This window comes from Aquarana catesbeiana, linkage group LG10 (genome assembly GCF_042186555.1).
Source record: "Aquarana catesbeiana isolate 2022-GZ linkage group LG10, ASM4218655v1, whole genome shotgun sequence".
Taxonomy (NCBI): domain Eukaryota; kingdom Metazoa; phylum Chordata; class Amphibia; order Anura; family Ranidae; genus Aquarana; species Aquarana catesbeiana.
This window is the reverse complement of record NC_133333.1, coordinates 178,924,997-178,950,398: the sequence shown is the minus strand read 5'-3', so window position 1 is coordinate 178,950,398 and position 25,402 is coordinate 178,924,997. Positions and strand designations below refer to the sequence as shown.

At 41.8% G+C, this 25,402-nt stretch overlaps 1 protein-coding gene across 7 annotated transcripts in view; it reads right to left on the bottom strand.

The window, feature by feature from the left end:
- The window catches only part of PLCH2 (phospholipase C eta 2), a 1,074,339-nt gene that overhangs the window by 223,447 nt on the left and 825,490 nt on the right, over positions 1-25,402 (bottom strand). For all 7 annotated transcript variants that reach the window (XM_073602999.1, XM_073603003.1, XM_073603004.1 and 4 more), the window contains 2 exons: positions 24,361-24,564; positions 3,202-3,322 (listed from right to left, as the gene is read on the bottom strand). In XM_073602999.1, coding sequence (XP_073459100.1) covers positions 3,202-3,322; positions 24,361-24,564 — 325 coding nt within the window. The remainder of the gene's footprint in view (positions 1-3,201; positions 3,323-24,360; positions 24,565-25,402) is intronic.

Genomic DNA, 25,402 nt, shown 5'->3' with positions numbered 1-25,402 from the left:
GTTAATAGGTGCCTTTGATAAGTGTTTATTGAGCATTTAAAAACGCTCCCCCAATTGCCCTATGCGCATTTGCGGTGCTGTTGACATACATTTTTGGTATGTTAAAACCAGACCACAATTGCGTATTAACTATAATGTACTACCGCGCCGCAACCACGCCAAAATTATAGTTACCATAGACTTAAATGGAAAGAGTTGAAATGCTTTAAATCCTTTCAAACTCGACATGAAGCGTCAATTTTGAAGCAAAGCGACGCTAACGATTTATGTTTTGATAATGTGAACAGCACTGCTGTGTGCTGTCCATAGTATCATTTGCATGAAAAATGCCCCTCAAATGCCTGGTTTCAATACCAATGTGAACTCAGCCTTGGAAGAAGAAGAAAGAAGAAGAGAAAGAAGAAGAAAGAACAAGAAAGAAGAAGAGAGAAAAAGAGAGAAGAAGAGAGAAGGAGAACAAGGCCAATTTTAATGATGATTAAGCTGCACTATGTTAAATTGTTGCTCTTGCTTATTTACATGGTTCATTTTTTCAAACAGGCATACAATTGTGGTTACTGGTTTTATTTTGCTTCTTACCATCAGAAACCATCAGCATTATATTGCACTGCAAAGCCACATTGGACTTATTATAGGAAGTTTCAATCATGTCGCTTCTTCTGTTATTCATATCAAAATGACAACATGACACAAACAATATGTTCATAAATGAAACTATACAAAAGTAATAATCATAATCTATTTCTGCACTTTAATAGATTGATTATTCCTTGCTGTGAGGATAAAAACACCAGTTCTTATATTGATAATAGCTGTAAACAGGGACAATCCTCTAAGAAGTCCAATATCTTCAGACACAGAAATGGCTAGGTGTGAGAGGCTGCTAAAAACACAAAACATAAGGTTTGCTCTATGGTTTCTTAACGGAGGCGCACACAGAGATGACAATTGTATGCAATCAAACATGTTTTTCCAAATTAAGTATAGGTATGTTGCTGAAAACACAACATTACATGAGCTAGTACATAAAGATAATATGGTTGGTTCAGTTATTTAGTTGGTCAAAAGTCAAAGTATAGTTTTATAGGTTATACAACTGACTTTGATAAATTTTGTGCAAAGACGACTTTGAGGTTAATCTGTATTAAACAAAAGGCTGCTGGGAGCTAGTTTCTTGGACAGCGAGGTAAATAGCAGGACTGAAAGAAGCTTTAAAAGGCATTGTAAACCATCAAACCTGCACCTTGTGTTTTTCACAAGTATAAGGCTACTTTCAGACTGGGGCGGGTGTCGGCCGTAAAGCGGCACTATATTTAGTGCCACTTTACCGTCGTTTTAACGGCGCTATTTGGCCGCTAGCTGGGCGGTTTTAACCCCTGCTAGCGACCGAAAAAGGGTTAAAACTACCCCCAAAGCGCCTCTGCAGCGGCGCTTTGCTGGAGGGTTTGCAGCGCTGTCCCATTGTTTTCAATGGGAAGGGGCGCTTTAGGAGCGGTGAATACACCGCTCCTATAGCGCTGCAAAGATGCGGCTTACAGGACTTTTTTGACCGTCCTGCAAGTGCACCGCTCCAGTGTGAAAGCCCTCGGGGCTTTCACATTGGAGTGAATTAAGCGGCTCTTTCAGGGCGCTTTGCAGGCGCTATTTTTAGCACTATAGCGCCTGCAAAGCGCCTCAGTGTGAAAGCAGCTGAAGATGTACATTGATCATGTAGTTTTATGGTGTCAGTTGATTCTCTGTAAGCACATGTAGGCAACTGGAGTTTAGTGAAGGGCCTTTTAAGGGTTGCTTCTTCCTTTTTTTAGAGGGCTGTCCCTTTATAAGGTGGATGGAGCTGGGGTTCTGGGTCTTGCTTACCAGGGAGTCTTGGGACAAAAAAAGGCATGCTGGAGGTTCTAATGCTCTCTCTTCCTTTGGGGGAGAGGCTGCGGAGAATTCCCCACACTGAACAGCTATTGGAGAGAAAGTGATGCCACCTGGGAATGGAGTAGATTTCTACAAAGGATGGTGGGCCAGAAGCTGGTGTTTCTCTTGAGGAGTCTCCCCTCCAGGGAATGGTGAAGATAGTGATCTGGCTGCGGAGAATAGAAAGAATCATCTTGAACTCTTACTAGGGCTGCAAACACCCGAAGTAATTGTTCAATTACCTTATCCACTATTTGGACAGTTTTTATCCAATGACATTATATGGATTATTCTGTATACTTCTGCCTAAAATCAGTAAAGACGTTTATTGCTAGTCCAAACCTTCATCTAAAAATTTATGGAAGCAGTGCCTTTTACAGCCAATGCTTGGAAGGTGATATGAGAAGAGTGTTTCATTGTGCAAACCTGGTGCTTGGACTGAGTGGGCGAGTACTCCTAGGAGAGAAGGGGTTAACCGTACAGGGCCAGGAGGATGGGAAGGGTAGGACAGTATGGGGTGGGCAGTACAGTCAGTGTAGCCCAGTAACCTGCATTTTCTGAGTTGAGGTTCAGCTGCATGTGACAGCCACGAGTTTGTGAGCTGCCCCCACACACACACACACACACACAGCCTATAGCACAGTAAAACTTCATATTACAGTGTCAGAACTTTCTGTTTATGTAGAAAAATTTGGTATGGCACTGCACAGGTTAATACATGACCTCTGTCTGTAACTGACATTTCCTGTGAAGCAATGACATATATCACACAATCCTTGGGTCCCTCAGTTTAGCACTGGTGCAGGTTAAAGCTAAACAGTAATTAGATCTCACATACACAAGCAATCAGACCATTCATACTTGCCAACTGTCCCAAATTTCCCAGGACATTCCCCCAGCTTTTCTCCTGCCAGTAAATGCCAGTGACAGGAAAAGGTTGCCAGTAAAAAATATGGCTGTTACTTACTGTAAGGAATATGTATTTTGCCTTAATATCTATCTTAAAGGGGTTGTAAACCCTCTGCGTTTTTCACCTTAATGCATTCTATGCATTAAGGTTTCCTCAGGTGCCTAAGGTTTCACTTAAAACTTAAATTTAGGAAATGCCAGTAAAAAAAATGTAAATTTTGGGTGTTGTGTCAGGAAATTTCAATCTGGTAGGTTGGCAACACTGGTTACCAATTACGTACAGTTTCAAAAATAAGCTTTTATTAATACTTTTATTAAAATAGTAAACAAATTCTGGTATGGTTAGTGCTACATGAAAAAAAAAATGGGTAAACTATAAAAACTTACTCATTTTTGATGAAGGCATACTTGTTAATAGTTTCAATGACATCCTTGAAAAGGATTTTGGAGGTCAATGTGTACCCATGGTGTACAATTGGCTCTCCATCTGGTCCATCCCAGCAGTCAACTGAAAAAAAAAAACATTGTTAATTATAATGAAAAGTTACACTTTTTCACAAAGTGACGCATGGCTCTTTATTATTAAGTTTTAATACAGAAAGCAGGCAGAGTGATGACTACAGATGCTGGGAGTACTACTATAACGCCGAGTAAACCGATAATCAGGGCTGCTGTTAGAGATTACAGGGCCCCATACAGTCTACCTGACAGGACCCCCTTCCCCCCCAACATCCCGAAAATATCAAAATTATAATTTCACTAAAAATACACTAAAATCATTATCAGCGGACACAAACACAACACAACTTACAAAATTCCAGCTATATCTAGATGATAAACCTGGGTTTAGTTAACTACATGCTGATCGCCGCACACCGATTTACGTCGGCAGAATGGCACGGGCAGGCAAAATGGCGTACCCATACGTCCCTTTAAAATCCTCGCCTAGTGGTGAAGAGAGGCAGAACGGGGAGATGTAAACAAGGCATTTCCCTGTTCTGCTTAGCAACATGAGAGGGATCTACTGCTCCCTGTCATTGGGAGCAGTGATCTCTGTCATGTTGTAGTGAGCCCATCCCCCCGCCCACAGTTAGAACACACTGAGGGAACACACTTAACCCCCTGATCACCTCCTAGTGTTTAACCCCTTTTCTGCCAGTGACATTTATACTGTAATCAGTGGCTATTTATAGCTCTGATCATTGTATAAATGTCAATGGTCAAAAATAGTGTTGAAAGTGTCCGATCTGTCCAGCGCAATGTCGCAGTCACGATAAAAATCGCAGATTGCCACTATTACAAATGCCATAAATCTATCCCCTATTTTGTAGATGCTATAACTTTTGCACAAACCAATCAATATGAACTTACTGCGATTTTTTTTTTTACCAAAAATATGTGGAAGAATACATATCAGCATAAACCATGGAAGAAACTTGTTTTTTTATATATTTTTTGGGGATATTTATTATAGCAAAAAGTAAAAAATATTGTTTGTTTTTTTTTTAATGTCGCTCTTTGTTTTTTTTTTTTTTTTTTTTTTTTTTTTTAGCGCAAAAAATTAAAGCGCAGAGGTGATCAAATACCACCAAAAGAAAGCTCTATTTGTGGGAAAAAAGGACATCAATTTTGTTTGGGTACAACATCGCACGACCACGCAATTGTCAGCTAAAGCGACGCAATGCCGAATTGCAAAAAATGCTCTCTTTAGGGAGGGGGTAAATCCTTCCGGAGCTGAAGTGGTTAATAAAGCTCTGTGCATGAATGAGGTCTTGGGGCTCATTCCACATGTGTGCTGTGACATGTACGTTGTGAATTAGCATGTTTTTTTTGTGCCTGGAGATGTGTGCAGGCCGTCTGTTACGCTATGGGGACACAGCAGCTGTACAAGAACACAGTGGCAGATCCTGTGTGTAGGTGCAGGTGTAAGTCCCCGACTACAGATAGTGTGCATTCAGGGCCACTCACCTGAAACTGCACCCCTGCGGATGTGCTCATATAGTAGTGGGTAGCACTCTTGCCTAGCAGTAAAAAGGGTCGCTGGTTTGAATCCCAACCACGACACTACCTGCACAGAGTTTGCATGTTCTCCCTGTGCCTGCGTGGGTTTCCTCCGGGTACTCCGGTTTCCTCCCACACTCCAAAGACACGCTGGTAGGTTAATTGGCTTCTGTCTAAATTAGCCCTAGTATATGAATGTGAGTTAGGGACCTTAGATTGTAAGCTCCTTGAGGGTAGGGACCGATGTGAAAGTACAATGTATATGTAAAGCACTGCGTACATTGACGGTGCTATACAAGTACCTTAAATAATAATAATATAGCAACTCCATAGATTAACAGGTGGCTCCAGCTGCACAAACAAACTGCGCATTTAAACTGCACGGGCCAGAGATGCTGTGTGAATGAGCCCTTAATTATGTGGGGTTTATTTGTATGATTATTTTACAATGTTAGTTTTATTTTTACAGTTTAATTTTTAAATATTTTTTACAATTGTATTTTAAATATTTTTTTACTTTATATTGAAGAGCCCTGTTGGGGGGCTTTGGTGAAATATCCATGGGCTAAACAGACCCCTGATGTCTGACATTTGAGACATAGAAAGTGATTGAGGACACAGTCCTCAGGCTCTATCTTTGCAGCCTCAGCTGCACAAAATGATTAAACAGGAAGTACAGAGCTTCCAGTTCATTCACATACTGAAGCATAATAAACAATTTACTATGCTTCATTTATGAAAGAACACAGTAAGTGATAGGTACTGGTCCCACCCCACTCTCCACCCTGAAATGATCTTGTGTGCCCCACAGCAGCCGGTGGAAGGAAGAGAAAGGGGAAGCTGGCAGCGCTGCAGGGGAAGGGATGCCCAGGGAGGCTTGGGCAGCAGACGGAAGGGGAACCTAGACAGGAGGGAGTGATCAGTGCAGTGAGGGCGGCACTTACTGGAACTGATACCCTTTCAGCTGCTGGGAGGGGAGGTTGAGGGGGAGAAGCCAGCTTTCAGCTGTTGCGGGGGGGTAGATTACAGGGGATCAGTTCCAGTAAATGCCGCCCCTGCTGCACCGATCAGCCCCCCCCCCCCCCCCTGGCCAGGTTCCCCTATCTTCTGCTTGTCAGCTGCCCAAGCCCCCTTGTGAAACTAATGGAAGCATGGTACCCCTTAATTGGCAGCTCTGCTCATAACCCATATTATAATATAAAGTTTGTTTTCTGTTTAGTAAGAATGGGTAAAGCCCCTATCAGTTTTTTTTTCCCTTGAGGATGTTTTCCTTCACTTCCAATCCTGCCCTGAGACAAAACAGGAAGTACATGGTGATGTCTCAAAAGGGAGGGAAATCAGACAGTTGTTACCACACTACTAAACAAAAATATGCACTTTTACTGCTGAGATTGGCTAACGGCTAACAACATTCCCGACGTTTCAAATATACACAACAATTTTCAAGAAAGATGTACAAAGTGCACCATTTTATTCAATGCACACCTACGTATAAACGCAAATTTGATAAATTTAATTTGATAAGGCCTTTAAAAAAAAGATAGTTTGTAGTATATCCAGGCATGATTGGTTCAAATGGTTGCTACAAGTAAACAACCAATGGCCATCAAATTTCAACCTACAGACCATGGAATTTCTAATGTAGTCAGTTCAGTGAAAAATCACCTGCGATTGATTGTTATGGTTTACTCTAGTATGAATACTGATTTGCATTGATCTTTAGTTTACTGACTGAACTTGGTAGACACACGGTAGCTGACCAAGATAAAGAAAGTTATTGACTGAGTCACACCAATTCTGTGTGTAAACTTCCACTTGTGTTTGTTATTTAGCTCTGTAAGGCCTTGTTTACACCTGATTGCTCTCTGAACAGCGATCTGCATTCCCATACAGGCAGTTACTGAACTGCCAGAAAAATCAATGAACTACAAGAGCGCTAACCAGCACCCTCACAGTTCATTCAGTGCTACAATCGGTCTGTTGCAGCAGCCAACAGTACTTGTAGTTCATTCATTAACAGGACGATGAGAATAAATGACGTGGCTGTGTGGGCAGAGACCCACACAATTGCACAGTTTTCAAATGGTGACACGGAGTGCAGGGAGAAGATCCCCCACCCATTGTCAAAGAGCAGAGAGTGTTGACGGCAGGAGGTGGGTGTATGGGCTAGTTTTTCCCCACAAATAGAGCTTTATTTTGGTGGTATTTGATCACCTCTGCAGTTTTTATTTTTTGCGCTATAAACAAAAAAAGAGCAACAATTTTGAAAAAAACACAATTTTTTACTTTTTGCTATAATAAATATCCCCAATTTAAAAAAAAAAAACAAATTCCTTCCTCAGTTTAGGCCGATATGTATTCTTCTACATATTTTTGGTAAAAAAAAAAAATTGCAATAAGTGTATATTGATTGGTTTACGCAAAAGTTATAGCGTCTACAAAATAGGGGTATAGATTTATGGCATTTTTTTATTATTTTTATTTTTTTTACTAGTAATAGAGGTGATCAAGCTATTTTATCGGGACTACGACATTGCCGCGGACAGATCGGACACGTTTGACACTTTTTTGGAATCATTGACATTTATACAGCGATCAGTGCTAAAAATAGTCACAGATTACTGTATAAATGTCACTGGCAGGGAAGGGGTTAACACTAGGGGGGTGATCATGGGGTTAAATGTGTGTCCTAGGGAGTGTTTCTAACTGTAGGGGGGATGGGACTGCCTGGGGGAGGAGACCGATCGCTGTTCCTAAGCAGTAGAAACAACAGATGAGTCTCCTCACCCCTGACAGAACTAAGATCTGTCTGTTTACATTGGCTGACCTCCGTTCTGTCTCTCAGGAGAGATCGCGGGTGCCCGGCTCACATCGCGCCCGCCGGGCACGCGCATCGGCTCAGTCATCGCGCGTCCCCTTGTGCTCTTAAAAGCGGCCGACATACAGCTACGACGGCTCGCTCAGGGGAGCCAAACTATATAGTATAACTGCGGTGGCTGGTCCTCAAGTGGTTAACTATGCAAATGAAAACCATGTAACCTACTTTCTATGGATTTTGGATGCAGAAAAAAAAAAGCACTGGAACGCATGAGGCGTGCCCAAGCCCTATAGGAGCATACACCCTAAATATGAAACATGCTCCTAAAGGTGAACTTATCCTTTAAAAGGTAACCCTATGCATGATACCTAGAACACAACCTGATAAAGACTTTGAGGTTCATAGGGTTAGGGATTAGTAGCACAACGTAGCCTACATGGACTTTGCTTTTTCATTTAATTAAAAAAAAAAATGGCTTTGATTTCTCACAAATCCACTTGATCAGCTTGTTGATGGTGGCATTGATATCACATAACAAGACAAAAATGTTTCCCATTTGAAACGTTTGGTTTCTGGTTCCTCAGTATTTAATGTCACGTTCCTAGCTAATTGGGGGCTGTCAGGTTTCTGTGGTAGTGAGCCCTTGTAGAAAGCTGACTCTGGGTTCCTCAGGGAACGGAGTCTAAGCCCCAGCCTGCTTCTTACCGGGGCCCCCGTTGGTGGAGATGGTTTTGCAGCAAACTGGAAATCAGGTTGCTGCCCCCGGTACACCCAGCTGATCATGCGGAGATAACTCATGCGTGCAGAGTTCAGATGGCAGGAGACTGAAGAAGGTCAGGGAAACAAGCCAAAATTAGGGCGAGTGGCAGGCAAGTGAAAACGGTAGATGAAGTCGGAGTCGGTACATGGTTAGTCAACCACAGAATACAAGGCAAATCAGGAGCTCAGAGAACTAGGAAGTTGCTCAGGCAACCCAAGTTATACGGAGCATGTCTATATATTGGGAAGCAGACTGGAAGGCGGCCAGGAAGTGATAGAAGGGAAGGGGATATAAATCCACAGTAGAGCAGGCGACACCCATAGGTGAACACAGAAGCCAGCAGCACATGTGAATGGAATCGCAGATCTAGCAGAACCACTGCAGCAAGGAAGTAAGAATTTCAGAAACAGAAAACTGCAGGATAGACTGTGACAGGGGTCATCTTTTGGAACCTAAACAGGTCAGGGATAGTCAAAAGGTGCTCCATAGCATAGCCTGATGAAGGAGCATGCATGCTCCAAAATGCGAAGCACCGCCCGCCTGACCCCGTTCCCGGAAGTGAGGACACAGGACAGCACGGAGCTCCACAGCCTACGTCCAAGCCGCCCGGAGGCCCTGAGAACCCGCAGCACCACCGGAGAGCTACTAGGACACAGGACCCAGAACCCAGGACCCCCTCCACTGGCCCGCAAAATCCACATCCCCCGGGAACATGCGGATGAATCCATCTTACTGTTCTATATGCTGACTTTTATCAACTCAAATGTGAGTGTTTTTTTATCCATTACAATAAAACTTTTATCGTACATGCTGCATTTAGAGGGCGCCGTTCTTTTCTCTCTCTTGTACTAACCCTCTGAAGCCATTTAAAGCCAATTGTGCCCTTTAGAAAAGAATGTGTAATTTTGGTTCTGAATGCAGTTACAGACTGTACAGCCTTACTTGTTTTAGATGTTTAGCCATGGAAGTTATGATAAATCCCTCATTAAGCATTTTGGCAGCTGATTTGATCACTTGCTATGTATGCAGCATCTATCTTCTAATCCTTGCTGTTGCAGCATCCTATGGAGCTACCCTTGAATTTAAGGGACTACAGCCATCTCTCCCTACACTGTGTGCATCAATAGAAACACACATCCCTGCAGCTGAGGCTGGCAAGGCACCCCCCTATTCCTCTTTCTTCCTCACCCTCCCTTCTCTAAGCCAACCGGCTGCCTCAAGACTGCACGGTCCACTGTTAACTCTTTCCTATGAAGACTGGAAGTTCAGCACACAGAGAACAGGACCCAGCAGCTTTGAAAGTTGTAAACTGCAAGCGCTGGGGTAAGAATTTTAACAAATAATTTGTTGGACAATATTTTCTGTATTGTGCTTGATTTGTTAAATTAAAAAACTCTGAACTCTTCATACTACTTTAAGGTTATGGTGAGAAGGGACTAAATGAATAAAAAAGCCCTAAAACTGAACCTGTGCAGAGCACAGCAGAACCTTCTTGGAACAGAAGATATCCACATGTATAATTCCACCACATATCCCCCCAAAAATTGAGTATTCTTCATGGCTAAATGCTCATACAAGACAACTGGTATACTGTATAGTGGAAATATAGCCAAAACCATTTATTACAAACTGGATGCAGCTGTTTCAGATGTACACTATTGTTATAACTGTAGAAATTATCTGTTACTGCTTTGCAAATCCAAAAAAAAAAAAAGCCCAGGCCGTGAATTACACAGTTCATTTTTTCTGGAGGGTACAATTGGGCTTTAAAGCCTATAACACTGTAAAAAGCCACCAGCGGAGTTCCACTGCTTTGTAAGTTTATTAACCACTTCAGATCCGGGCCATTGCCAAATGAGGGCAACAGCGCGGATCTACATTACCGGGACGACATCTATTGATGTCATCCGCTTTCCTCGTTCCCAGCGCGTTCACATGAGCACGCCTCGGGGAAAATCTGTGTTGGCCGTGTCCCTTGGACACGGCCAATCACAGATCGCTGTAAACGGCCAATCACAGCGGCCGTTTACAGCGCGATCGCTGCCTCCAATGAGAGATGATCTGAAATGTAAACAATTGAGATCATCTCTCATTGCCGGCTCTCTCTCCTCACACAGAGACAGCGTGTGAGGAGAGAGAGCTTCTGTGAGTAAATTTGTGACAGTATTACAGTGAAGTGTGCCCAAAAAGTGCCCAACAGTGCCCACAGTGACATCTATCTAGTGCCATCTGTGCCCACCTGCACGCATCAGTGCCCACTTGTGCCATCACTGCATCATCTGTGCCATGAGTGCCCGTCTGTGCCCATCAGTGCCCATCTGCAATCAGTGCGCATCTGTGCAATCAGTGCCCATCTGTGCCATCTCATCAGTGCCCATCTGTACCACCTCATCAATGCCCATCTGCACCAATCAGTGCTGCCTCAGTGCACATCTGTGCAATCAGTGCACATCTGTGCCGCCTCATCAATGCCCATCTGTGCCACCTTATCAGTGCCCATCTGTGCTGCCTTATTAGTGCCCATCTGTGCCGCCTCATCAGTGCCCATCTGTGCTCCCTCATCAGTGCCCATCTGTGCCACCTCACCAGTGCCACATCAGTGCATATCTGTGCCCACCTGTGCCGCCTCATTAGTGTAAATCTGTGCAATCAATCAGTGCACATCTGTGCTGCTTCCTCAGTGCCCATCTGTGCTGCCTCAGTGCCCATCTGTGCCGCCTCATCAGTGCCCATTTGTGCCTCCTCATCAGTGCCCATCTGTGTGATCAGTGCCCATCTGTGCCATCAATCAGTGCCACCTCATCAGTGCAGGCTTAGCACACACCTGTGCAATCTCATAACCACCAGCAGCCATGTCCAAAAAAAGCTTTTCTGCCGAAGAGGCATACCAAATTCTTTCCACGGCCTACGAGAGCAACGGGGAGCTCTCTTTTTCGGATTCCCTTTCCGATTTGGATTCTGACGTAAATTACGAGCCAGTCCACAGTAGTGGAACACTAACAGACTCAGAGGAGGAAGAAACTCAGCCCGCCAAACGAAGGCGTTCTGGTGAGGAGGCAGTGGCATCCACCAGCACCGCAGTGCCATCCACCAGCACCACAGTGCCATCCACCAGCACCGCAGTGCCATCCACCAGCACCGCAGTACCTCGGCAAGAAAGGCCAAGTACCAGTGGGGTGTCACCTCAGCCCCAAAGGGTTAAGTCCCATGCCAGCCTTCCCTATGCCCTCCAGAACCCCTTGTGCTTCCTCCTAATTCAGCAGAAGCTAGCGTTCCCCCTTTCACTGCCCAGCCAGGAGTCCAGGTGGATACAGAGAACTTTACCCCAATTAATTTTTTTAATTTAATTTTTACGGAGGACATGTTGGCGTCAATTGTTACCTAGTGCAACCTGTATGCACAGCAATTTATTTTGCAAAATCCCACATCATATTATGCCCGTCCCTATGAGTGGAGAGACCTGACAGTGGAGGAGTTCAAGGTTTTTTTGGGCCTCACATTTAATATGGGGCTCACCAAAAAAAATGAATTCCGTTCCTATTGGTCAACCCACCCTATCCACCACATGCCGCTCTTCTCCGCGGTATTGCCCAGAACCAGGTATCTGATGATAATGAGGTTCCTACATTTCAGCGACAATACCCAGTGCCCTCCCTGAAGTTATCCAAATTATGACAAGCTTTACAAAATTCGGCCAATATTAAATTATTTTTCTGAAGTATTCCCCCAGCTGTTCACCCCGGACCAACACATATGTGTGGATGAGTCGCTTTTTAAATTTAGCGGCAGGCTTAAAATTAAGCAATTTATCCCCAGCAAAAGGGCCCGCTATGGGGTGAAGGTGTACAAACTATGTGACCGAGCCACAGGGTACACATATTCCTTCATAGTGTACAAAGGGAAGGACACCCAGGTGCAGCCCCCTAATTGCCCGGACTACTTGGGATCCAGCGGGAAAGTTGTTTGGGACCTCATATACTCCCTACTCGACAAAGGATACCACCTGTATGTAGACAACTTCTACACTTCTCTGCCCCTGTTCCACAACCTTCATCGGAAGAAGACACCAGCATGTGGCACCGTAAAAAAGAATCAGAAGGGCTTTCCTCAAAGTCTTGTTAATAAGAAGTTGAGAAAAGGAGAAACGGCAAGTCTGCGTAACAAAGAGATTCTGGCAGTGAAGTGGAGGGACAGAAGGGATGTGTACATGTTGTCTTCCATCCACAATAACACCTATGTGGAAATCCCCAGAAGGAATGGCCCCATCCAGAAACCCACATGCATCCATGAATACAATTCGTTTATGGGGGGAGTCGACTTCAACGATCAAATGTTGGAACCATACCTTGCCACAAGACGGACATACCATTGGTACAAAAAGGTAGCAATTTATTTTTTTCAATTGGCCATATTCAATTCCTATATCATTTACCGCAACTCCACCCAAAACCCCCAACCCTTCCTTGGCTACCAGGTGGAAATTTACACTGCCCTTATATTCCCGAACGGCCCACCAGAAAACATCCGATCAGATGTTGTTAGTCGACTCTCCGAACGCCAGAGTAGCAGAATGTATTTCGGGGTGTTATTTTTGCTATGTAAATGCTATGTGTTGGAAATATCTTATAAACGGACAACTTTGTGTAAGAAAAAATGCGTTTTCATTTTTTCCCACATTTTCCAAAAACTTCTGGAAAAAAATGAACCGTTCAAAAGACTCATTATGCCTCATAGATTATACGTTGGGGTGTTAGCTTTCCAAAATGGGGTCATTTTGTGGGTGTTTCCATTGTGGGTGTTTCCATTGTCCTGGTGCTCTAGGACCTTCAAAAGTATAATAGGTAGTCAACAAGTTAGATGGGTAATTTATGCTCCTTGAACACCTGATGATGCTCCCTGCATGTTGGGCCTCTGTATGTGGCCAGTTAGTGAAAAAGTCCCACACATGTGGTATTGTAATACTCAGGAGGAGTAGTGGAATGTATTTTGGGGTGTCATTTGTGGTATGCCATTCCATGTGAGAGAAATAAGCTATTACAATGACAATTTTCTGAAAAAAATATAAAAAAAAAAAACAAAAAAAAAACTTTAATTTGCAAAGGAATTGTGGGAAAAAAATGACAACTTCAAATAACTCACCATGCCTCTTACTAAATACCCTGAAATGTCTACTTTCCAAAAAGGGGTCATTTGGGGGGCATTTGTACTTTCCTGGCTTGTTAGGGTCTCAAGAAATGAGATGGGCCTCAGTACATCAGGTGTGATCAGATGTGATGATTTTTTTATGATTTGCACCATAGCTTGTAGACTCTATAAATTTCACACAGACCACATAATATCCACTAATTTGGGTTATTTTTACCAAAGCTATGTAGCAGTATAAATTGTGGCCAACATTTATGAAGAAAAATTGCTAATTTGCAAAATTTTATCACAGAAACGACGAAAAAAGCATTTTTTTTTTTCAAAATTTGCGATCTTTTTTCATTTATAGCGCAAAAATTAAAAAACCCAGAGGTGATCAAATACCACCAAATGAAAGCTCTATTTGTATGAAAAAAAGGACAAAAAAATTATTTGGGTACAGTGTTGCATGACTGAGTATAATTGTCAGAGAGCACTGAAAGCTGAAAATTGGTCTGGGCAGGAGGGGGGTTTAAGTGCCCAGTAAGCAAGTGGTTAAAAGTCAGCAGCTACAAAAAGTGTAGCTGCTGACTCTTAATAAACAGACACTCACCTGTTCCACTGTCCAGCGATGTGGCCGCCCGAAGCCTCGCTCCTCTCCCCGTTCTCTCCGCGGCACCATCATTACTACTGTGGGCACCCAGCTGTGACAGCTTGCGGCTTCACAGCCGGCTGCGCACTGCGCATGTGCAAGTCGAGCTGCGCTCTCCTTGTGGCCAGGTAATCTTCTGGTACCTGTGACGTGTCCCAGAAGTTTGCAGAGAGATGAGCCGCCTAGGGGAAGAAGAGTCGACGCCTAGGCAGCGAGACGGCGGAAGAAGGAAGTGGGACAGGAAGTACCTGTCAAAAACAGGTACCCACTCCGCCCCCCCCAAAAAAATTACATGCCAAATGTGGCATGTAAGGGGGCGAGGAGTGCTTAAAGCGGAAGTTCCACTTTTGGGTGGAACCCCCATTTCACCTTGCCCATTAACTTCAGTGCATTTTGCTGAAATGTAGAATTTGGCCAAAATAGCCAGATTTTTTTTCACCAAAATATTGGCAAATAAAAAAAATCTTGATCATTCCCATTCTTGTAAGGTGGGTGAGGAAACAGAAAAGACAGAATCATTCATGACCTAGGCAGTCATGTCGGTCACGGACAACACATATTTACAGACTTCTGCTGCTAAAAATTCATGCACTCTTTCTTTCCCAAAGCACTGAATATCAAAGTTGCCTCTCCACAAAAACTTCCTTTTCCAATGACACCGTTTCTACATGAAAGCTGTGCATTCTGCAGCTTAAAAACAGCTAAACCAGTATTTGCTCAGCCACAAAAAAACTGGCTATTTCTGTAAATAAAAGACTCGATTTATTTGGAGTCTGTTTAAAAGAATCTGCCTTGCTGTAAAAGCCTTTTATCGCATCCCCTGGAAAAGCGAGACGTCCAGGTCACCAAGAAACAAATACTTTAGATGTGTGTTTTTCAGATTCTGCCGACGTTCTGTGAGCTCATTTCAGCCTGAGACTTTTGAAAAGACAATATTTCCCTCTTATCATTTTTATACCCTATTCTTTTTATGTCAAAAACAGAGTTTGCTTTCAAAAGATTGTAAAATGTGGATAATAACTTATTAACTTCACAATTTTTATTACATTTTTACAAAGTGTAAGGGGATATTAAAATACTTCTGTTTAATCAAGTTATGCATTCATTAAATATACCGTACTTAAATGTATTTAGTTATGTCTTTGTATTAGTAGCTGGTAATGCCTTGTACATCCACATTCAAACTTCTGGATGAAAAAGCACCACCACATTGCATGTTGCTGTGAATCTAATAAAACTTTTTGATTAAAGCAAAAAAGGACAGAGAGATGACCCCATCAGTGAGCTGCTTTTCCTTCACCATCCAATTACAACCAAAACTGCATTACTCTTATGACAGTGAAGAAAAGTTAATGATGAGGCTATATCAAGTGTTTGGGCAGGGATGTCTGGATTAAAAAATAAATTAAAAAATTGGAACAGAGCAACACACTTTTTGGGCAGACCATTCATATAACATTTTTCCCAAATGGAACTTTAAATGGCACTTTGAAAGAAAATCAAAGTGGCCACTGGGGCCAAAACTGTCAGCCGCATAAGTTGGGGTTGTATCGTTGGGGGTAAAAATCTCTTCTCCAGTTGTCATGAATGGTATTAGCACGTCAAAGATAATCCCCAAAATGCATACATGTTGGTAGCCATACATGGATATGATAACTGGTAGTACAGATCAGGGTGTTCCTATGATATAGTTCAACTGTTTATTCAGGGCCAGTTCACACCATAGAAACGCAGTCCAGATGCTTTTCTGCATGCACGTTTTTTACGCGTTTTTGGTGTGTTTTTGATGCAGTCCAGTGCATTTTCCCCGCCTCTTTTTTCTTAACCTTAAATAAGGACATGTGTGTGTTCCAGTGCGTTTTTGGTGCATTTAGGCGCATTCCAGTGCATTTTTGATGCTTTTTACAGTGTTCCAGTACAGTCAAGTGCAGGAAAAATGGTGTGAACTAGGCCATTAAAAACCATATAACCTATTTTCCATGCGCTTTTGAAGCAGAAAAAAACGCATTGGACTGCATGTGGTGTGAACTGGCTCTAAGTGTTTTGCCTACACTTACACTCTCATTTATTTTGCTTTAACCCTTTGTCTTCACATCATGGCAGGCAAAGGGATTAAAAGAAGCTTTTATACAAAACCCAAAATTGTATACATTGTAGCTTACCAGGCATTGGTATGGTAGCTGCATTCATTTTGTTTTTTCAAGCTTTATTTTTTTTGCTTTCTTTTCACCTGATAATCCTCTGAAAAACAATCCTATGCCTACCTTACTCCTACACTGAAGGGATCCGTATTTGCCACCCTAGTTTGGTCTCCTGTTGTGGACTAAAAAAACATGTCCTTATCTCTTTATCTCTATTACATGGGGGGTAGGGTAATCTGTAATTTACAGAAGATGGCTAGGAAAGAAGATATTCTTCAGTGCAGTTCACAGGAAGTGACAAGGACACTGCATTTCTGGTAGACATGTACATTCCTGTAGTTCTGAATTAGTTTAATGAATTTTGACAAATTCGTTAATTCTGAAATTTCAGAAATTGTAAAACTTTGGAAATTGTAAAATTTCGGAAACTGGAAAATTTGAATTAAAAAATTCGGAAGTTCGAAAACTCAACATTTCGGAAATTAAAAATTTCAGAAATGTGAAAATCCGAAAATAAGAAAGAAAATCAGAAAGTTAAAAAAAATGAAAATCAGAGAATTCAAGAGAATGAAAATCAGAAAATTCAAAAGAATGAAAATTAGAAATAATAACTAACGATAACCATTAAATCATAGGTATTGGAATTTCCTTTCAAATTTGGCTGTTAGTGAACGTAACGAGTACGAATTTATCCGAAGTTACGAATTATCTGAAATAACGAATGCCGTATCTAAACGAATGGAACGTAACGATCTAATAATGATAAATAACAGTAATAAAACATTTTTATCATTATTATTAATTATTAATTTGCTTCATTCCATTTGTTTAGATGCGGCATTCGTTATTTCGGATAATTCGTAACTTCAGATAAATTTGTATTCGTTACGTTCACAAACAGCCAAATTTGAAAGGAAATTCCAATACCTATAATTTAATAGTTAGTTGTTATTAGTTATTATTTAGAATTTTTACTGATTTTCTTTCTTTTTTTTTCAGATTTTTGAATTTTAGAATTTCCGAATTTTAGAATTTCCGAAAAAAGCAAAATAATGAATGAAACTAAAACGAATGAATTTTTTGTCAGTGCACATGTATAATTTCTGGCAAGATCAATAGGTAATTTCCGTACTTGCTGAAAATGTTTTTAGCTTGAAAAAATAAAGTAAACCAATGCAGCCACCATATCCAAGTACAGAAAGCTGCAATATATTCTAGCTTTGTTCTTGAGTTTAGATATCCTTTAATCTACCAGCATTTTTATTCACTGTAGAAATAGAGGAGGCCTGTTTCTGTTTGGAAACAAAATTCTGCTACCTACTCTCCCTAATCATAGTAAGTGTGTTCACCAGTGCTCAAGCAGTCAGTCACTGTAAGCCCTGTAGAATCCGAATCTTGAAAAATAATGCCGCCACTTCAGTAGAATCCGCAAACAGATCGTCTTTATTAAATGGAACTAAGTATAAATTCCACACAGAGAGCCAACACACTTTGGCCATTAGCCATGATGATTAAGGCCTAATGGATGAAACGCGTTGGCCCTCTGTGTGGAGTTGATGCCTGGTTCCCTTTAATAAAGACTATCTGTTTGTGGATTCTACCAAAGTGTTGGTGTTTCTGTTTGGAACGTGGAACAATAAATTGTGGCAGGATTTTACAATCCGTCTCTGCAGTGAGTGAACTCAGAAGTGCTCTGGTGGCTTTGCCCAAATTAGAAGTCATCCAGGTACTCCTTGTCCCAAATCAGCTCAAGCACAGGAGACACAAGGAGGCCTCTGATCATTTTACAGAGAACCTGCCACTTCACAATATATCAAATATAGGGTTTATCAGTTCTGTACTGAGGGTAATACAGGTAAAAGTGAATAAAAAAATAGAATTTAATTTATAAAAAAATATTAACGGACACCCTTCCCCATACACATAAATAAGTGCATCCACAAAATGCATGTGCATCCATAAAACGGCAATTGCCCAATACATATTAGGTAATGTCATATGTGGCAGAGTGAGGGTGAATTCACACTACAACTGAGACCTGACAAATCGATTCACCACTCTGGCAGCTCTCCATTGCTGGCGGCGGTAGGGGGCAGTGTGGTGTGTGATTCAGCGCATCACATGGCTCCTTTTTTTTTTGTACAAACTTTATTTGAATAAAACGTACACTGCATTAATGGCAATGTAATGCAGCGTGCTGCACTGACGTATATTGCCAAGTGATTTGGCACAGTGTGCTGTGATAAAACGCAGCATGTCTGCATTATATCGCAGTAGGCTGCTTTGCAGTGTGAATGGGACACATAGGAAACAATTGTTTCTTATGTGTCCTTGCGGTAAAATGCATTTTAGAATGCAGTAAAACGGCTGTCACTAGAGAATGTGTGAACTCACCCTGAGAAGAATTTATTCTAGGGCTATCATTTACAGCTAACTCTAAATTGAGGACTCGCTGTAAAGGTTTCTACAATATCATCCCTGTATAGTTTTGGGTATCTTAGTTTCTCCCTATTTGGGTGCATGCGATTTTAAAGTGGCTGTAAAGGCTGAAGGTTTTTTACCTACATGTATTGTATGCATGAAAGTAAAAACCTGTGTGCTGTTCCCACCACTGTCTCCCTAAAACTCACCTGAGCCCCCTCTCGATCCAGCGATGTGCATGGGAGCCTCGACTGTACCTGGTCTCGCTCTCTTCATTGGCTGAGACAAAGCAGTGAGAGCCATTAGCTCCCACTGCTGTCGATCACAGCCAATGAATCAATGAGGAGACAGCGGGGACGGGGCCAAGTTGTGGCTCTATGTGCCTTATGGATGCATAGAGTGGGGCTGGGGAGCAAAGCACACACCAGTGCCCCATAGCAAGCAGCTTGCTGTTGGGGGCAGTGATCAAATGTGGAGGAGCCAGGAGCGCCGTTGGGGGACCCGAGAAGAGGGGGATTGGGACTGCTCTGTGCAAAACTATGCCACAAAGCAGCTAAGTATGACATGTTTGTTATTTTTTTTTAAAAATGAACATTTAATGACTTCAAATCTTGACAATATTTGGTATTTACATGGCACAATCCTAGCTATATGATTTCTTGGCCATTTTTCAGAGAATATGAATGATATCACAAAAACATTTCTTTCACTCATGGTTAGTGTTTGGCTGAAGCCATTTATTATCAATCAACTGTGTTTACTGTTTTTAAATTATAATCACAACAGAAACTACCCAAATGACCCCGATCAAAAGTTTACATACCCTGGTGATTTTGGCCTGATAACATGCACACAAGTTGACACAAAAAGGTATTAAAAGGTAACCATCCTCACTTGTGATCTGTTTGCTTATAATTAGTGTGTGTGTGTGTGTATAAAAGGTCAATGGGTTTCTGGACTCCTGACAGACCCTTGCATCTTTCATCCAGTGCTGCACTGATGTTTCTGGATTCTGAGTCACGGGGAAAGCAAAAGAATTGTCAAAGGATCTGCGGGAAAAGGTAGTTGAATGTATACAACAGGAAAGGGATATAAAAAGATATCCAAGGAATTGAGAATGGCAATCAGCAGTGTTCAAACTCTAATCAAGAAGTAGAAAACGAGGGGTTCTGTTAAAACCAAACCACGGTCAGGTAGACCAACTAAAATTTCAGCTACAACTGCCAGGAAAATTGCTCGGGATGCAAAAAAAACCCCACAAATAAATTCAGGTGAAATACAGGACTCTCTGAAAACATGTGGTGTGGCTGTTTCAAGATGCACAATAAGGAGGCACTTGAAGAAAAATGCACTGCATGGTTGAGTCGCCAGAAGAAAGCCATTACTTTGCAAATGCCACCAAGTATCCTGCTTACAATACGCCAAACAGCACAGAGACAAGCTTCAAACCTTCTGGCACAAAGTCATTTGGAGTGATGAGACCAAAATTTTGCTTTTTGGCCACAACCATAAACACTACATTTCGAGAGGAGTCAATAAGGCCTATGATGAAAGGCACACCATTTCTACTGTGAAACACAGAGGTGGATCGCTGATGTTTTGGGGATGTGTGAGCTACAAAGGCACAGGAAATTTGGTCAAAATTGATGGCAATATGAATGAAGTATGTTATCAAAAAATACTGGAGGAACATTTGCACTCATCAGCCGGGAAGCTGCGCATGGGACGTACTTGGACATTCCAACATGACAATGATCCAAAACACAAGGCCAAGTCGACCTGTCTATGGCTACAGCTGAATAAAGTGAAGGTTCTGGAGTGGACAGCTCAGTCTCCTGACCTCAATATCATTGAGCCACTCTGGAGAGATCTCAAACATGCAGTTCATGCAAGACAGCCCAAGACTTTACAGGAACTGGAGGGTTTTTGCCAAGAGGAATGGACAGCCTTACCATCTGAGAAGAGCCTCATCCACAAATACCACAAAAGACTTCAAGCTGTCACTGATGTTAAAGGGGGCAATACACGGTATTAAGAACTAGGGTATGTAAACTTTTGATCAGGGTCATTTGGGTAGTTTCTGTTGTGATTATGATTTAAAAAGAGTAAAAACACAGTTGATTGATAATAAATGGCTTCAGTCAACAAGTTTGGGGTGGAGAAACTTGACCGGCCTAGACAGAGCCCTGACCTCCTCAACCCAGTAGAACACCTTTAGGATGGAGAGGAGACTGCGAACCAGGCCTTCCCGTCCACATCAGTGCCTGACCTCACAAATGCGCTTCTGGAAGAATGGTCAAACATTCCCATAGACACACTCCTAAACCTTGTGGACAGCCTTCCCAGAAGAGTTAAAGCTGTTATAGCTGCAAAGAGTGGGCCAACTCAATATTGAACCCTATGGGCTAACACTGGGATGCCAGTTAAAGTTCATGTGCGTGTAAAGGCAGGCGTTCCATTACCTTTTGACAATATAGTGTATACGAATTTTATCTGATGCTGTGATTCAGGTTATTGGCACATAAAACATCCCTGCTCTGTGTCAGAGCATATTTTTTGTGTCTTGTTTAACATAAATGGGATGCGCTGCCTTTGTGATCTCCTCTGGCCAACCTTGCCTGTATTAAATCTATTGTTTTATTCCACAGGTCCTATGCTTTCAGAAAACATATTACGTTTTGAATGATTTAGGTAATTGGCTAGCTAAACTTGTGCATTTTGGAACGCATTTGATAAAACTGTAAAACTGCTCTGGCACTGAAAGGGTATGGCATGCAGAAACGTAGCATCATATTTAGAAGTATTTACACACACGGAAGATTCCAGAGCCCGTCATGGACTAGTAGATCTCTGATAGGTTTGGAGGAATCTTTTTGATTTAGAATTCCTGGGTTCTTAGACCTGCAAAGACTTTCCTATCAATTTTGGAGATGTATGTACTGAGAGGCCAATTCATTTTCTACAGAAATACAAATTTCAAAAGGAAATTCTGGGTGGCAATGCAGCATGTTTCAAACAATGTGTCTAACTCTCTGCCCAAGAATTATTAAAAGGTAAATCTGAACTTCAGGCAAACATCTAAATATACAGATGAAACACATTGTGTTTCTGCCCATCTAGTGTCTGTGGCTATGGAACAGGAAGTGAGGGGAAGTCTGTAAATCTCCCCAATGGGACAGAGATGGCAAAGAAAACTGACAGGGGATACAACCCCCCCCCCCCCCTTACCAAAATGAAAAAAAAAAACTTTCGGCTTTTGTTCTACATTATTACAATACATCCTTCCCTACTTTATCCAAAACTAAAACAAAAAAGTTTTGGCCATAGGCATATACTGCTAAAGCCAAATATATTTGACATATATTTACATATTTAATTGACATATACAGTATCTCACAAAAGTGAGTACACCCCTCACATTTTTGTAAATATTTTATGATATCTTTTAATGTGACAACACTGAAGAAATGACACTTTGCTACAATGTAAAGTAGTGAGTGTACAGCTTGTATAACAGTGTAAATTTGCTGTCCCCTCAAAATAACCCAACACACAGCCATTTATGTCTAAACCGCTGGCAACAAAAGTGAGTACACCCCTAAGTGACAATGTCCAAGTTGGGCTCAAAAAGTGTTAATATTTTTTGTGGCCACCATTATTTTCCAGCACTGTTTTATTCCTCTTGGGCATGGAGTTCACCAGAGCTTCACAGGTTGCCACTGGAGTCCTCTTCGACACCTCCGTGATGACATCACGGAGCTGGTGGATGTTAGAGACCTCGTGCTCCTCCACCTTCCATTTGAGGAAGCCCCACAGATGTTCAATAGGCTTTAGGTCTGGAGACATGCTTGGCCAGTCCATCACCTTTACCCTCAGTTTCTTTAGCAAGGCAGTGATAGTAGGTGTGTTTGGGGTCATTATGTTGGAATCCTGCCCTGCAGCCCAGTCTCCAAAGGGAGAGGATCATGCTCTGCTTCAGTATGTCACAGTAAACGTTGGCATTCATGGTTCCCTCAATGAACTGTAGCTCCCCAGTGCCAGCAGCACTCATGCAGCCCCAGACCATGACACTCCCACCACCATGCTTGACTGTAGGGAAGACACACTTGTCTTCTTACTCCTCACCTGGTTGCCGCCACACATGCTTGACACCATTTGAACCTAATAAGTTTATCTTGGTCTCATCAGACCACTGATCATGGTTCCAGTAAATCCATGTCCTTAGTCTGCTTGTCTTCAGCAAACTGTTTGCAGGCTTTCTTGTGCATCATCTTTAGAAGAGGCTTCCTTCTGGGACAACAGCCATGCAGACCAATTTGATCCAGTGTGTGGCGTATGGTCTGAGCACTGACAGGCTGACCCCCCACCCCTTCAAAGTCTGCAGCAATGCTGGCAGCACTCATATGTCTAGTTCCCAAAGACAACCTCTGGATATGACGCTGAGCACGTGCACACAACTTCTTTGGTCGACCATGGCAAGGCCTGTTCTGAGTGAAACCTTTCCTGTTAAACTGCTGTATGATCTTGGCCACCGTGCTGCAGCTCAGTTTCAGGTTCTTGGCAATCTTCTTATAACCTATGTCCTCTTTATGTAGAGCAACAATTCTTTTTTTCAGATCCTAAGAGAGTTCTTTGTCATGAGGTGCCATGTTGAACTTCCAGTGACCAGTATGAGAGAGTGAGAACGATCACACCAAAATTTAACACACCTTCACACATGAGACCTTGTAACACTAACGATTCACATGAAACCGGGGAGGGAAAATGGCTAATTGGTCCCAATTTGGACATTTTCACTTAGAGGTGTACTCACTTTTGTTGCCAGCGCTTTAGACATTAATGGCTGTGTGTTGAGTTATTTTGAGGGGACAGCAAATTTACACTGTTATATAAGCGGCACACTCACTACTTTACATTGTAGCAAAGTGTCATTCCTTCAGTGTTGTCACATGAAAAGATATAATAAAATATTTACAAAAAAATGTGAGAGGCGTACTCACTTTTGCAAGATACTGTACATATATTTTTTCCATTGAAAGGCATTAGTACAGCTAACGTTCAGTTTATCTTACCTGATGTTGTTGATGGGCATTTCTCCCTACCCAATGGCATTTAACAGATGGAAATCTACCAATGTGGACATGCATTCTGGTATCCACCTTCTGAGTAGGATTTCCCCTTACTTTCTACCTGTTGTGTCTGTCACAGGAAGTGGAGGGGAATTTCCCCAAAAAGACAGGAACCTCCCCCCAGAAAAATAAATCAAGAGATTTTACCCTTTCCACCATATGCCTGAAGCAGCAAATCATGTTTCTTTAGAGTTTCACTGTAAGTGAATGGAGCAAGTCTTTATTTAAAAGAAATATGTCATGAGCATGGGGTCTTCATCCGTAGTAATACATCAGATTATTATATATAGGGTTACGTCACTGAACATCTGCATATACAATTACATTTCTTTTTTAAACAGTGTGAGAAGTCACTTGTGAATGATATAGCACCCCACAAATGGCACTCTACAATGGCCGTGGGAAATGGCTCTTCCTGTTTTTCAAATTAAACTATGCTAATGAATTCCTGTTAGACTTTAACTTTAAGTATAGGTCTGCTTTAAATTCTTATTGCTCACCTTCCACACAGCGACACCCAGCTTGTAAAACCCAAGCATACATGTCAACACGGGACTGAGACATGAGCTGGTCTCCCATCAAGTAGGTATTGTGAGAGGATGCAATGAAGTAGTTGCTGAGTGGCAAGGTCATGTCTTGATTGACTTGATAATGTTCCGGATTGAAGATATCTCCTGCTGGGCTCCGCATGTAGTTGGTGAAACCTGTTAGCAATGAATCACAAAGCATGTCACTGGTTCAATATCTGTCATCAGCGTGCGGTTCATGCCAAAACAATCCTCCCAATGATTTATAGGGAAACTTTTCACAAATGACAATGTGATGAATCTCCAAAGGAATGTATTTCTTCTGATAACTCTATAACCTTGCTTTACCCCAGCCAATAACCTTGTGTATCGATGGCGTAGTTATTATGTTCTACAGTGATTGCTCTCGTAGATACAAAATGGCCAATATCCCCATCCGCTTGTATAAGGCTGTATTGAGCACTGATTATGTACACCTTCTCAACCACTGGAATGACAGCTATGGGGAACAAATTCTCTGTTATCCATATATGACATATTTATACAATTATGCGCTCCATAGGATGGCTTAACTAACATAGTAGTGGTGCACAAATATAATATAGATATTCCTTTATCAGAAACAAGCCACACTCCCATGGCTTAATAGGGAAGCATAGTCAAATGTCAAAAGTACTACAAATCTAATATAGATATTCATTAATTATCAAAAACAATCCACACTCCCACTTAATAGGGAAGCATAGTCAAAAGTACTAGTGAAATATCATTGATTACTATGGGCTGTAGCACTTTACATTGCTCAGTTAATGAGTCATGTGTTTATGGCTAGCAATGGATAGGGAAAAGGATGGATATTGCATACAGGAAAAGTAAACAGATAATACATAAAAAAAAAAAAAAAAGAATCAGTATTAGTGCTGAGGCATTCAACTAGTTTGTCTAAGGACTGGAATGTCCTTCAAAATAGAACAAAGTAACATCTCTTTGTAGCTGCCTATAGCCTGATTTTCCA